General features: G+C 47.3%; 1 protein-coding gene across 1 annotated transcript in view; it reads left to right on the top strand.

Annotated features, from left to right (window-relative positions):
- Nucleotides 1-15,165, top strand: part of PIEZO2 (piezo type mechanosensitive ion channel component 2) — a 151,493-nt gene that overhangs the window by 112,822 nt on the left and 23,506 nt on the right. Inside the window, exons 31-36 of the mRNA XM_049698180.1 lie at nt 1,232-1,398; nt 2,357-2,523; nt 6,257-6,424; nt 8,817-9,137; nt 9,814-10,072; nt 12,996-13,178. Of these exons, the coding sequence (XP_049554137.1) occupies nt 1,232-1,398; nt 2,357-2,523; nt 6,257-6,424; nt 8,817-9,137; nt 9,814-10,072; nt 12,996-13,178 (1,265 nt within the window). The remainder of the gene's footprint in view (nt 1-1,231; nt 1,399-2,356; nt 2,524-6,256; nt 6,425-8,816; nt 9,138-9,813; nt 10,073-12,995; nt 13,179-15,165) is intronic.

Raw genomic sequence — 15,165 nt, 5'->3', positions numbered from 1 at the left:
AAGCAATGAGTAAGACAGACAGTTAATATAGGATCTTCCCTCTTTTATTTTGATTCTGACCTAAAATAAGTTATGTCACAGCCATGACCCAGAGCTCACATTGAATTCCGGGGATGCCGGAGAGGCACGACATCAGGGACACGGTGGGACCCCAAGTGGAGCTTGTCACACGCGGCCTCCCAGGCGGGTCCCCAGTCACAGCTGAGATGAGAAAGGCAGCCCAGGGTCATTGGGAATCTCGGGGCTCCTGTGTTTTGGAGAGGACTGACCCCCACCCACAACCCCCGGGGAAAATTTTGTAGTTAGCACAGCTTGATGTCATTAAATACATATGGACAAGATAAGTCAGTGGTTTAGATAGACTCTTAGTGTGTGGACTGAATTCCCTACAAAATACCTTTGAAGTGGTTTAACTGCAATCCAGCTGCAGTGAGAAGCATCAGAGTCTTCTGAAGCAACAGAATTGTTTCCCACGACAATTGTTACTTAAGAAAAGAAGAAACATACAGGAAAAGCGTTAAAGGACCCAGTTACCTGGATAGATACAGACTGTTTCTGTCCCTGCGTCAGTAACAAATATCTTTGAGCACAATCTCTACTTTTAATCAAACCTGTAAACTGCATACAGACCTATTCTGACTGATGCTTTGACCCAAGGTTAAAAACTCTATCCGCGGGCTTCCCTGGTGGCGCAGTGGTTGAGAATCTGCCTGCTAATGCAGGGGACATGGGTTCGAGCCCAGGTCTGGGAGGATCCCACATGCCGCGGAGCAACTAGGCCCGTGAGCCACAACTACTGACCCTGCGTGTCTGGAGCCTGTGCTCTGCAACGAGAGGCCGCGATAGTGAAAGGCCCACGCACCACGATGAAGAGTGGCCCCCGTTTGCCACAACTAGAGAAAGCCCTCACACAGAAACGAAGACCCAACACAGCAAAAATTAATTAATTAATTAATAAACTCCTACCCCCAACATCTTCAAAAAAAAAAAAAAAACATTAAGTCCCTGGAATTTATTAAAAAGAACTCTATCCGCGTTTGGTTTTGGTGCTTCCGCAGCAGGTGTGGAAAGGTCCGCCCACGGCTTCCTAGCCTGCGGTCCCCACGACGCCCCTGTCACTCCATGTTGGGGACGAGGGCAAAACCAGGGCTGCCTTTGGTAAAATACCACACACAGCACCGCGGCTGAGGGCACGATGTCCCTTTAAATCGTGTTCTCTCCTTCCTCCTAGATAATATCATCAAGAGGATATTTAATATTCTGAAGTTCACCTGGGTCCTGTTTCTGGCGACCGTGGACAGTTTCACAACGTGGTTGAACTCCATCTCCAGGGAGCACATCGACATCTCCACCGTCCTGAGGATCGAGAGGTGCATGCTGACCAGAGAGATTAAAAAGGTAGCACTACTGGCACGGTTCTGAAAGTCAGTGTACGGAGCCCCAAGTAGGATCAGACAAAACCCGTTCTCTCTAGACAGTCTTTACATAACCCTTTTGCTTTTTTGTATATTTAAGTCTGTTCCACGCTCAGAATGAAAATAATCAGACGCCACACACACACTCACACAGTCCCGGGATCTCGGCCAGTGGGTCCTTTCTGTCCCCTCCCATCACCACCGTTCGCAGCTGCACAGGCTCTGTCGTGTCTCATAGAGGGGCATGTTGTATAGTCTGGCAAGTTTGATGTGAAACTTCTCATAGGGAAAATTAGGATCTATGCAGAGCCACAAAATACAGCCACAGATGGTTTACAGATTACATTTGAAAATAATAGTTCATTGCTGGAAAAGTTACTCTGACTTAGCAAAATTATCTACCTATAAGAAAGGGTTTCTTTTTCAATATTTTAATTTTAGTTTTAGAGATGTAAGTGACATATAACATATTAATTTCAGGTTTACAATATAATAATTTGGTATTTGTATATCTTGTGAAATGATCACCACAGAAAGTCTAGTTAGCATCCATCACCACACCTTGTTATCAATTTTTTTCTTGTGATGAGGACTTTGAAGATCTGTTCTCTTAGTAACTTTCCAATATGCAATACAGTATTGTTAACTATAGTCCCCATGCTGTACATTGCATCCCCAGGATTTATTTATTTTATAACAGAAAGTTTGTACATTTGACCATCTTCACCCATAAATGAGAACGGGTTTCTGTTCAGCATGACCCAGTCACATCGGGCACCATTAATTCAATGAGTTAATGTCGATCCCCAGCTTGACTAGCTTGGCTTTTCATCCTATTCAAGGTGTGCATGATGGTGGAGGGTTGTCCGTATTGAGCGGTGCCAGGCAGCTGCACAGGCCAGTGCTTCGTGAGGATCGTGACAATGTCTCCTTCTCTGCAGGGCAACGTCCCCACCCGGGAGAGCATCCACATGTACTATCAGAACCACATCATGAACCTTTCCAGAGAGTCGGGACTGGACACCATTGACGACCGTCCTGGCACCACCGCGGGTATACAGACAGCCCATAGGATGGACAGCTTAGATTCCCACGACAGCATCTCCAGGTACGTCACGTGCTCCACGATGGTGTTGCTTTTGACAAAGGTAACAGAGGTGAGAAATGATGGGTGAGGTGCAGATTAATCAGAATCATGCAGGGTGCCCAGCCATTCCGGGCTGTCTCTGTGGCCACAGCCAAGCAGAGCATTGCCTGTCCCTGGACAGGGCAGATAGAAGCAGGAATCAGTAATAATTATTAGCAGGAGCTGTATGAGTCACAGCCACAGGCCTGGGATTTCCAAGCTGGAGTCAAGTCAGATGGACGAGCCTTCCACATCACAAAATGATGAATTGTATCAAGAGCTGCCTCTTTAATGCCTTTAAAATGCTGCTCCAGAAAGAATCTTCTGTTCTAGAATCTTCTACTATCTATTGCCATCCTTGATCTTTTTCCTTTCAGAAACGTTACTTTATGGTTCGTAATTTTAGAAATTTGAGAAGTGGTTCTGTCTGCCCCCATCTTCCGCATTGTGTGGTCACAGCCCTACTTCACACAGGCACCTGCGCTGACCCTTCACCTGGGGCTGCACTAAACACTGTGCATGGGTTTCTTCACTTTATCCTTAAAAGACCCTTCGAGATGTACTGTTATCATCCCCATTTGACAGAGACATGAGCCTCTTGTGAAATTTCATGAGGCTATAGACTATTTCCCAAAGGGGGAAACCACACATAATTACAAATTTTTTATGTAGAACTTCAGGGGTTTCACGGGCCTCCGGAATATTATATGTGAGCCTGGCTTAAGAATAGTGGTTCCAGAACCGAACTCTGAACCAAATGAATCAAAGCGAAAATTAGAAAGTGAACTGAAAGTCAGCTGTTCATAAAATAAACATACATGATTCCTTATTCCTGAAAGTTACTTATTAGTAACTTTCAGCTGTGTAACCACTGAGACTATGGTCAATGAAGAAAGTAACTAAGTACCGTAAATCACAACTTTAGGAGGTTGAAGAAGAAAAAGAAAATAAAGACTGGCCAAAATAAAATCAAGTAACTGCCTTTAAATCTGGTCCAAGATGACAAACATAGAGCTGAACCCATAGTCAAAAACTGTGAGGCTGGAGATTTTTAAATCCATCGATTGCTTTTCAACAGAGACTGTCAGAGTATCCCAAACATTTTTAAATGGTCAATCCGTCAATACATTTACTAGTAGAAAGCCAATACCTTCAAAATTACTTTTTAATGTTCTTTTACTCTTTATTTGTAACCTAAAGAAAAGGGAGACACAATAGGTTCATTATGTCATTAGTAACTGAGTGAACATATTTGCGCTTTCCTTAAAGGCTGAGCAGAGCTTCCAGTTTCTTTGTTGAGGAAACTTGCAAATCACGTGTCTGCAGTAGAGTCCACAGGAAGCCTTGCCGATTGCTGGGGAGGCAGTGACCTTCTCTGGGAGGGACTCCCAGCATGGAAGCTTGCTCTCCGACACCTGTGCCCTGCGGCAGGGTAGTGTCAACCCCGGCGGGGACATGGGGACACACACGCTCCATGGGGCCCGGCCCCTTTCCGAGGACCCAGGCTGCGTGGAGCCTTCCTACTCACCCCATCTCACCCACTCTTCCCTCTGGCAGACAGTAGAGGGGGTCAGGGTGGGAACCTAACGAAGGAGTTTGTATTCCCTTTGACTTATTGGAATCGTCCCGATTTCCTTCAAATCCAATTGGAAAAGAGCGCTTTTAAAAAAAAAATGGTTGTTTTATGAAATCGGATATCCTCTACCTTCCCAGAAAATAAATTAGTTTAAGTTCCTTCAGGAAACGGTGACATTCTAAGGAACATTCCTAGATAGGACCAGAGTGGTTAGCATTTGAAGTGTGTGCTGTGTGCCCCTGGGGTATCTCGATGAAGACATTGTCTGATTACATTTGTCATGTTATTGTGAAGCTTCTCCTCTTCCCTTTCCCTTTTAAAACTGTCCTGGCTTGGATGACAGATTGGTCCACTGCAAATAACCCAATAGTCTGGGGTTGTGTGGGGTCCGAAAGTGGGCTGATGTGACAGTACAACTCACCTAAGAATTAACAAGGTTAATAGGACTTTGGGGTCAGAGCAGTGATACCCGTGCAGAAAATCGAGCAGGTGAGGGCGCACAGCATCTTTCTGCTGCAAACTCCCAAAAGGCCATGGGCTCCACCTCTGAAAATAGGAAATGACACAGAAGCTCACAGATCCAGTTCCATCATCTCATAAATGATGAAACCGACCCCAAAGAGGGGAAGCGCTTTATCTAAAACCCAGCAGGCAGCCAGTGTCGGTCGGCGTGGAGACCCAGGCCGAGGCCCACTGTGCTCGTCCACTGCGTTCCTAGTTCATCTCCCCATCATCTCCTCTTTTTGTCCAGGACGGGTTGACATCTAAAGGAGTCAATGTCATTTTTTAAAATCCTTATTAGAGACTGTTTGGTTGCCCGCGTGTTCCCCCCTCTCACTGCCCAGCCCCCGTGTTGGCCATATGGCTGTAACGTGCAGTCAGGGTGGCCCATCCAGAGCACTTGGGGCTTGGTGGGGGAGCTATAACTCCAGGAACCTGAAACCCTTTGATGGTTCCAAGAGAACCTCGAATTCCCTACTCCCACAGGGGACCCCAGAGGTAGCTCCACTGTCCTGAGTGGCTTCCGTTTCTGCCCCATGGTCACTGACTGTGGGCGTCTGACTGTGCAGCCGGCACACAGCAGGTCCCCTAGTGCAGCCACATGTGACGTTTATTCAGGAAATCAGCCGTCCAGTATCACAAGGGTCAGCCGGGTCACTCCTACTCAAGCTGAAGGTTAGTGCCCCAGGAGCCTCTGTGTCAGGCACTTTGGGGGGTGTGTCCCTCTCTGGGGTTAAACTCTGCATATGAACTGCAGTCACACCTCTGTCTGAGCTCTGTTGGCTGCAGCTCCAGTACTGTGATCACCCAGTAGCAGCTCAGCCCTAACTCTGCCGCCCTTCCTCCCTGATTGTCAGGTGACAGGAGCTGAGGATTTCAGCCAATGGGCTCTCGCCCTCATGACATCCGCCAACACCTAAAACGTGATCTGAAGAAAACCATTCATTAGGCTCAATGAACAGTTAACAGACAAAATGGCCCTGCCACTGCTGGATTTCCTTTGTTGTTGCCTTTTACCATTTTGTTTCATTTTTTTGATGTTGGTTTATATCCAGTTGCATATCAAACCAGCATCTCTTCTCCAAGCCATCTAGTTTGGTTCAACTGAATATCACTCAGAAAATGGGATGGAAAATTCAGTTTGTTGTGGTCAGTCCTGAGCTTCCCTCTTTCCCTTTGGAGACTGTGTTTTAAAAAAAAAATGACATTTTTATATAAAATTTACATGAGCAGATATTTCTGTGTAACCAGTTCGGCTACAAAATGCTCTCAATGAACTCAGAATTGGGTGGGGGGCTGTGAATAAAACATGTTTCCTTTCATCAAAAAAAACTCAGTTGTAAAACTATGAATTCTGCTCTGTGAGAGAAAGGTCGGGACTTGTCTTTATTCTAGTTCCCTGTCCCACCCAGAGAGTGACATTTCCTCATGTATCAGCTGTTATATTCTTTTCAGCCCAGTACTGCTGTGTTTTATCTTCCCTTTTCTGTCCCGGAGGCCCCGCTGCGATGGTCGCTGTCCGTGGTGCTGGAGTGGCGCGTGGTTTGCTGCATGGCGGTGTCTGGGTCGCTGACCGTGTGTGACTCATGTTCCAGTGCTGTTTTAACACTGTGTCTCTGTGACTGTTTGCGCTGCTAGCTGCTACACGGAAGCAACCATGCTGTTCTCAAGGCAGTCCACCCTTGATGATTTAGATGGACCAGAAACTGTTCCTAAAACAAGTGAGCGCGCTCGGCCCGGGCTCCGTAAAATGCTCAGCATGGATGTGTCCTCTTCGTCAGCTGAGAGCGCCAGCTTAGCCTCCAGGTGCTCACACGTGCATGCGTTGTCCGTAACCGTGTCACCTCCCCCCTGGGTCATTGCACAAATGAGTTCTTGTGACCTGTGTGTTTTTGTTAATTTTTATTTTAAGAATGTGCATGACTAACCAAAGCATAACCACTGCCCTTCCTGGGATACAACTGGTCGTTCCCAGGACAGCATTCTATTAAACTAACTGCTCTTTGGTTTTTGTCTGTTAGGAGTTTCTTAAAAATCCTACTATAAACATTGTCCTTCATTTTGTAAGTATTTCACACTTTTTATTTCCAAAGGAACAAGCATGTTTCCTCCTTGGTTGAGGGCTCAGGTAGGTGGTCCTCACAGGGAGCAATGGGTCAGGAAGGGCAGGAAATTTTTTCTCACGATTTCATCCAAAGATCCATGAAGTAGGGGGAAAAAAATCCCCAAATCCCATATGTAGTCACATTTGGTTGATACAGGATGAATCTGTCCATGTTTTATATGCATAATTAACATAAAAGTCAGGATATATTTTACCATTGGTTTTTTAAAAAGAATATTATTGTGCAGTAGAATAGATCACCTTTGTAGACCTTAACTTGTTTGGTTTGGAAACGATTACTTTGGGCTTAAGTTTTCTCATTAAATCCTATGATAAAACAACAATCATTTAGAAATGAAATTACTTGCATAAAAGCCAAAAGCTTTTTTGAATTGCCTTTGAAAAGTCAGCAGGAGCACAGAAGCACGAGCGGCACTGTGCTTATCCCGACACCAAACAACCTACCCAGATAACCCAATCCAAAACTAATGTCAGCGTTGGCAAATCAGGGGAGTGTTAAGTCCTTGTTGCCGGCAGCTCTGTATCTCAGTTCAGAGCTGCAGGAGGCTGGCGCCTGGTGTTTCTGGGAATGCCATGGCCATTTGAGATATCTTCTGGCTGCCACATGCTATGCCATTCCACTCTGTTGATTCCTGAATGTACCAGGATTTGCTGAATCCCTTTGGGGCCAGACCTCATTTAAAACCACAGAGAGCGTGCCTGTGGTCGTTTACGGTCCCACTGGAAGTTAGACCTGGTGTGGGGCTGGCTCCAGGGGTCTGAAAACTCAAGGGGGTGATCAGTCAGTTTCACGGCCATGTCTAATCAAGGTAAGTCTTAGCCAAAGGCTGGCTGTCTTGGTGTTCCGACAGCCTTCTAACTGATGTGCACGCTTAGAACCAAAGCCCTGGGGACGCTGAAGACCCCTGAGTTAGGATCAAGAGCTCATACAAATGTGGTTCTTCAGTCTCAGGGCTCAGCCAAACTCATTCATTCATTCATTCATATGTGTGCTCCAGTGTCCGTGACAAGAAGAATGCGTACAGTCTGCGCATTTGAGCATCTCAGTGTTTATGTCCCCAGCTGCGCACACGTGCCCTTCAGATAGCAGCACCTTCTCAGAGTCTAACAGATTATCGCTCTACACCCAGCAGGCTCTGCATCTCTAGATGACTTTGCCCCCTCCCCTTCAGGGCTGGGTGTGTCGAGGTAGACAGTATAGAAAGCACGCTTTGAATTTCACGGCTCTCTGCTGTATTTCATTTCCAGCTTTTCCTGCACGGACCTGGCAGGGAAAGTTAGAAGGACAGGAGGGATGCAAAAGAGAAGAAAAGGAAGCAAAAGTAGAGTGAAGATAATGGCAGAGGAGCTCATGAAAAAGGAAGCTGGAAGGGGAGCTGGTAGCGGAAAGTCGTTGGGAGGAGAGAGAGCAGGAGGGCAGCCCGAGCTGGGGACTCAGCCCTGGGGAGAGACCCTCAGGGCAGAGAGTGGTGGGTGGGGCTTCCACATGCCAGGCGGTGGGGAGCCAGGGATGGGGAGGTGGTGAGCATTCAGTCAGATGTAAGAGGCACCAGTGAGAAAAGGCAAAGGATGGAAACACAGGGAGAAGCAAGCATGCAGGAAGTGCGCCGTGTGTTATAAAGCATGCCATTGTCTTGCCAACGGTCCATCATTCCTGTCCTCCCCTTATGGATCTGGGTTCCACTGAGAGTAGAGTGTATCTTGGCTAAGACCTGCGGACCCAGCCAGCTGAGGCTTCTCGTTTCCGTGAGCACCTTTCTTTAAAATCCATACACTGGGAGGTGAGCTGTGCTCACTGTGTCTTGATTGGAAATAAACACCAGGCCCCTTGGCTGGGAAGCTTGATGGGATTGAAAACCTCTGCTCAGGAGGCTTTAGCACCCTGGGAGCCGCAGCCCAGCCCAGCATCTCTGCGGACCAGACAGATTATCCAGATGGAGCAAAGCCAATGGAACACGGGGGAGCGAGGGGGCGTTTCTCCCCACGTGCCTGGATGCGTGGCTGTGGGTGCCCTCGGGAGGGCGGGGAGTGGGATGCTGAGACCAGGCGGTGCCCGTCCCTGTGTCCTGACAGTGAGCCCACGCAGTGCACGATGCTGTACTCGCGCCAGGGGACCACAGAGACCATAGAGGAGGTGGAGGCCGAACAGGATGAGGAGGTGCCTGAGGACACCCAGTCCCCGCAGGACCCCATGCAGGACGGCGAAGTGGAGGCCCCGCCGTCCTACAGCAAGGCCGTCAGCTTGGAGCGCCTGTCTTTTGACTCCCGGGACGACTCGGGGGGCCAGACCCACATGGCGGTCAGCCCCGACGACAGCCGCTCAGACCACCTGGAGGCCAGCATCCTGCCACCCCTGACCCATGAGCTGACGGCCAGCGAGCTACTGCTGAACAAGTAAGAGCCTCGGCCACAGCGAAGGCCACAGCCGGGAGTGTCCCTTAGTGCCCGCTGGGCTGCTGGGTGCAGAGACCCACGTGCAAAACGTCCACTCGGACGTTTAGAGGCAACGTGCTGCTTTCAGTACTTCCTGCACCGCAAGTAGGAGCCAACTTGGTGCTTCTACCACTGAATCGTACAACCAGCAAAGCGTCTGTAACAGACATGAGTGCTCACGTCTCTCTTTTATTTATTTATTTATTTATTTATTTATTTTTGGCTGCATTGGGTCTTCATTGCTCCATGTGGGCTTCCTCTAGCTGCGGCGAGTGGGGGCCACTCTTCTTTGTGGTGCACGGGCTTCTCATTGTGGTGGCTTCTCTTGTTGCAGAGCACAGGCTCTAGGCGTGTGGGCTTCAGTAGTTGTGGCTCACGAGCTTAGTTGCTCCGCGGCATGTGGGATCCTCCCGGACCAGGGCTCGAACCCGTGTCCCCTGCATTGGCAGGCGGATTCTTAACCACTGCGCCACCAGGGAAGCGTCTCACGTCTCTTTCTGTAGCACAATATGAGGTTGACGCCACAAGACACCTGGGGACCCGGGAAGCAGGGAGGGACACCAGGGTCACGCCAAGAGGAAATCAGTCATCTGGGGGAATTAAGACCCACGTAGCGTCACGCTGCTTATTCTAACAGGATGTTCCATGACGATGAGCTGGAAGAGTCGGAGAAGTTCTACGTTGGGCAGCCCCGCTTCCTGCTGCTGTTCTACGCCATGTACAACACGCTGGTGGCCCGCTCGGAGATGGTGTGCTACTTCGTCATCATCCTCAACCACATGGTCTCTGCCTCCGTGATCACACTCGTGCTGCCCATCCTGATCTTCCTCTGGGCCATGCTGTCTGTCCCCCGGCCCAGCAGACGCTTCTGGATGATGGCCATCGTCTACACAGAGGTAGGCCTCGGGCGGAACTGGCCTGCCCATCACAGGGCATCACTCTGGGTGGGCCTGCCCGGCTCCAGACAATTTCACATAAACAGTCAGTGAGACTGATCATCTTAGGTGGACACATGATTATAACCAACAGTTGCCTGGTGCCGGTAATTATATTTATCTTTTCACATTTCACACCTCACACCACATAGGGGCTAATATCATTCCATCTAACAGATAAGGAAGTAGCCTCAGTGAGATTAAATAATTGCCCCGAAGTTACCCAACTAGCGAGTTGGGGGGGGAGGCCTTTGAGGTCTGGTGTCTGCCCTGTGGTTTCAGCCACCAGGACGGTAAGTGAGAGGCAGACACAAGCACGGCCCAGGGGCCGGTGCACAGTCAGTGATGGACATTGGGTCAGACAGTACAGTGAGCACCTTGAACAGTTTGACGCAGCATGCGTTTCTCCCATTTTTAAACCTAAAGCCAATTTCCACGCATCAAAACACAGAGTCACATACCCACCTCCTTAAAAGTCTGAATAACAGAAAAGGAGAATTGCCACCCTGTTTTCATCACCCGTGAGGGGACAAGAGGCACTCTGCCCAAATATATGAACCTGCCTTTCTGCCCTGCCCTGTTGTGTACGTAGCAGTTCACAAATTCCCATGGCAACCGTAAAACTGGGAGTAGAAGGGAGGCTCTTACAGACATTGCTCCTCGGGCCGTCACGGTTCTTTGTCATCTTAGATTTGTGAAGAAGCCCCATCTTCTTACCTGGCGCAGAAGGAAAGTTTTCACTAACAGTGGAGCTGTAATTGCTTCTTCAAGGATAGTACTCATCATGGGGTAGAGTTAGAGTCTAGAAATTTTATAGGTTTACAAGTAATTCAACAGCAAAATTAAAACAAAGTTATGTATTAAATCATCTCCAAAGTATTCATTTTAAAGTATTGCTATCGTGCATCTTATTTCCATAATAAAAATAAAAGGTGTGAAGCCAAATACGTACCCATGACTTTAATTAGTCTGTCTAAATAATGGCTCTTAAATATTACTTCCATTGCATAACTTGGTGATCGGGGCATAAGTGACTCCCTGTTTGGGGCCTGGAGATTCTCCCCAGCGCCTCTGCAGGAGGAGCTTCTTACCTGGCTTGAGGTAAGGGCAGGTTCTAGGAATGTGGAGAAGGGAGAAAGAGCCGCTGGTGCACAGCTTTCGTCTTGAAATGAGATCTTCCCGACTCAAAGTGGGGCTCTCCATTTTCTCTGTCACACTGAGGCGTTGTTGACGTTAATTCCCTCCACAACCCAGACTTTGGGCCACAGCTGGGGGCTATGCTGGGCAAGAGGAAACAACAGAAAGTTTTAAAAAATGGTCGTTCCTGTTTCTCAGTGGTCGCAGGTTCCTGTAGCAAACTGATGAGTGTAAACGGAGAATTGCCTACAGTTCAAAACCACACGGCATGGGTGGGCACTGGTGCAGAGCGCGGCAGGTGTGTGGCCTCTTGTAGCCGGGGTGGGGGGACTCGTCAGCACAAGGGGGTACGTGGGAAGGAGAGAAGTTCGGCAAAGGACGAAAGCAAAGTGAGTCCAGTCCTTGCGAAGAAACGAAGGCATAAGACAGCCCGGCGAGCGCAGGACGGACGGGCCGTGATGGGGCTGCAAGGAGGCTGGAGGGGCGGGCAGCAGAGGTGCCCGGGGATGCCTGTCCACGGGGTGTGAGCTCAGCACTCGGTCCCCTGGATTGAAGGAGTTGAATGGGACATGACTCCGTCAAGTGTGTGTTTTAGCAAGTTTTCATAAAGTGGAGGCTTGGAAAACAGCCGGGGTGAGAAATATCACGGTCCGGACCAATGTCACCGCAGGGGGGCCGAGAGGAGGGGGCAGAGGAGCAGGTTCAGGAAGGGACACTGGGTGGGGTGCAAGGCGGGTGTGGCTGGACTCTGGCTTCTGTGTGGGTACCCAGCGTGCTGGGTGCAAGCACCAGGGTAAGGGACTCAGGGCTGCTCTTCACAGAGGCTCGACTTTGGGAAGAAGTGTGAGAGGAGGAGGGCTGAAGGGGGACTCTAGGTCAATGGAGGACTTGTAAAACTATTTTTATTGATGGATTATGTGTAATGAATTAACCCCTGATGACGCAGACGTTGGACGATGTTTCAGTGTCCATCTCTGCAAACATCTCCACGTTTGCACCGTGAGCTAGTTACCAGCACAATTGGCAAGATTTTGTTTCATTCACTTTTATTTCTTGAGCACTTCCAATGAGCAATAAAATGGTGAGAAGAGAGAGATGAGAATAAAGTAATATCGTGTACAGCGAGCCTGTGTGGTTTGCTCCTAAAGATTACAAATTAAAGCAATACCCTAAAGTATAAAGATAAAGATCTTCCTGTTCTTGTTGGTTCTAATTACCATAGTTAATAGCTGAATACTTGCGTAAATATCTAATTGAATCAGTAGAAATTAGCTAATTCCTCAACAGTAGCAGAAGTCATTTAAGCCGAGTCAGAAGTAACATAAATGGCCCTGATGTATCCGTAGTCAAAGGCCCTGGAGGTGGGCTTCCCCGGTGGCGCAGTGGTTGAGAGTCCGCCTGCCGTTGCAGGGGACACGGGTTCGTGCCCCGATCTGGGAAGATCCCACATACCGTGGAGCGGCTGGGCCCGTGAGCCATGGCTGCTGAGCCTGTGCTCCGCAACGGGAGAAGCCACAGCAGTGAGAGGCCCACGTACCGCAAAAAAAAAAAGGCCCTGGAGGTGAGATTCTGCGCTTGTCCTAAAGTCAGGGTCTGAGAATGAGAATTTGTTATTCCACATGGTGTGTGCATTCCCAGCAACAAAACTGAGACTTTTTCCCCTTAATTTTTTTGTGTCACTGTTTCTCCTATAGAACTATTCTTAAAAGGACTCGTTTTTTTAAAAATTTCTATCATCTGTGTGCAGGTGGCAATTGTGGTCAAGTATTTCTTCCAGTTTGGGTTCTTTCCCTGGAACAAGAATGTGGAATTGAACAAAGACAAGCCTTACCACCCACCCAATATCATCGGGGTGGAGAAGAAGGAGGGCTACGTTCTCTACGACCTCATCCAGCTGCTGGCCCTCTTCTTCCACCGGTCCATCCTGAAGGTACTGCCCGTTCACAGCCCCTGAAAGATTCCCGAGAACCCGAGTATTGGGATCGCATGGGGCCGAGGGTCCGTGGGGTGGGGTCTGTGTTTGTGCTCTTTTTTTCCTTGTTAACAGACAGTTGTGTTCATTTCATTCATTTTCTCCAACACTGTGTGCTCAGTAATGGAGTTTGGAATAAATCAAGGGGAAATTTTCCCGTTTCTACCCTGGGTTGAACACAGCCTAATTAACCCAACACCCAAACGGTGAGCAGTTCTTACCTCCTGATCCACGGCAGATCATCAGGGAGCCGCAGTTTGGGGTCTCCTCTCCATCCTGACCTCGGCCCACCCCCTTCTAGTAGCATTGCTTTTCTTGTAGTTTCTTGTCGTGAAACCACTGGCTTTAGTGAGAGACCATCTACGTGATGGGCCCGAGAAGCCCAGGGCTGTGCTCCCAGAGAGCACAGGCTGAGAAAGCCATTCCCTCATTGCTCTGGGAAGACCTGTCTACAGAGTGACCTTCTCGGGATCAGTAACTCCTGTCATCCCGCTGAGCGTCTGTGGGGCTTTTTCTTCTCACACACTGTGAATTATAAGCTAAACTTGTAATATGCCACTCAACTCTAAAAATTAGATATTGATGTGCCTGTGGTCACAGTCTTACTTTCCTTCTCTTATTTTAACCTTGTCTCGTATAACGTATTTTAAATTCATTTTATCAAGTAGTATCTTTATTCGTTCCTTTTGAGAACAAGCTTGGCCTCAGTTAATGCGTACACACACATACATGCACACATACATGTAACAGTATGTTCAACTTCTGTCCTATTCAGTGGGCTGTTTCAAACAGGCTTTCATTGGTGTACCATGACCAAGACCTTTACTCTGCCTTTTGTCACCTTGCAAACTGCAAGTCCCTAACCCTTCACTTGGCGGGGGGTGGCTTACCTGAGTCATTGGGGTGTGGTGAGTTTGCAAAGGTATTTATCCACAGGCGCCCATTAGCCAAAATAAAATTTGCTTAATTTTTCCAGTTCTTCTGATGGATACGGTAATTACCTGAATGTAGCCAATTTACTAATTCTTGACGAACATATTAATAGATGTTTAACCTTATCTTTTTAGTTCTAGAAATTAAAGTTTTAAATTTCAGCATTTAGTATAATTTTGGCCGCTTCCAGTTTCTCTCGCAAATTCTGAATCCTTTTGCGTGTCATTTTAAGAAAATTATAAAACTTTAGATATTTTTATTACTTTTTCATCAACATTCAGATGGTTTAACAGCTATGATTTTATATTTAAAGCACACAATAAATGAAATTTTGGTGTTTCATATTGGTACACTTTGATTTCTTCTTTGAAAATGTCTTATATACAGTGAATATATTTGAGGTACTGTAATGCTGAAATTTTGGCTAATGGTATGAAAAATGCTTTTTGTAATGATAAATCCTTTCATAAAAAGACAAAACTATCCTACAGCTTTTGAAAAAATCATTTTTTTCAACCTTTTAACAATGCTGCTTTGAAATCCAAACAATTAAAAACTATGTGCAGATTTCAAAAGTGGTTAAAATTATCCTATTTCTATGAATCACTATAATTTTATAAATAATTGGAAGAATTAACAAACCTAAATAAATATGCTACTGAGAAAGCAGTGGAAGAATCCAAATATGTTAATAAAATGTTAACAAAAGACAAAGCCACTTTCAAAATGATTTGAAAGAAATCAGTATAAACTGAAAAATCCCATTACGAGCATCTAAAATGTCTGTTATAAGAATACATTCATTGAATGTGTTTAAGAAATAATATATCTGTACATAAATATTTAAGAATAATCTGTAAATTACGTGACTCTGTCTTTGGATGAACGGATCGTTCTCCGAGTTGGTTTGGCAAATGGGCCTGGAGCTCTTATTCTCTACAGAGTCAGACGGAGGACTGGACGGGGTCCTGGGGATAAATGCTAGCCTGGCAGCCAGGGCGCTCAGGGGGCG

The sequence above is a fragment of the Orcinus orca genome, chromosome 15, assembly GCF_937001465.1.
Source record: "Orcinus orca chromosome 15, mOrcOrc1.1, whole genome shotgun sequence".
In the NCBI taxonomy this organism is placed as follows: Eukaryota; Metazoa; Chordata; class Mammalia; order Artiodactyla; family Delphinidae; genus Orcinus; species Orcinus orca.
This window is presented reverse-complemented; position numbering and strand designations above follow the sequence as displayed.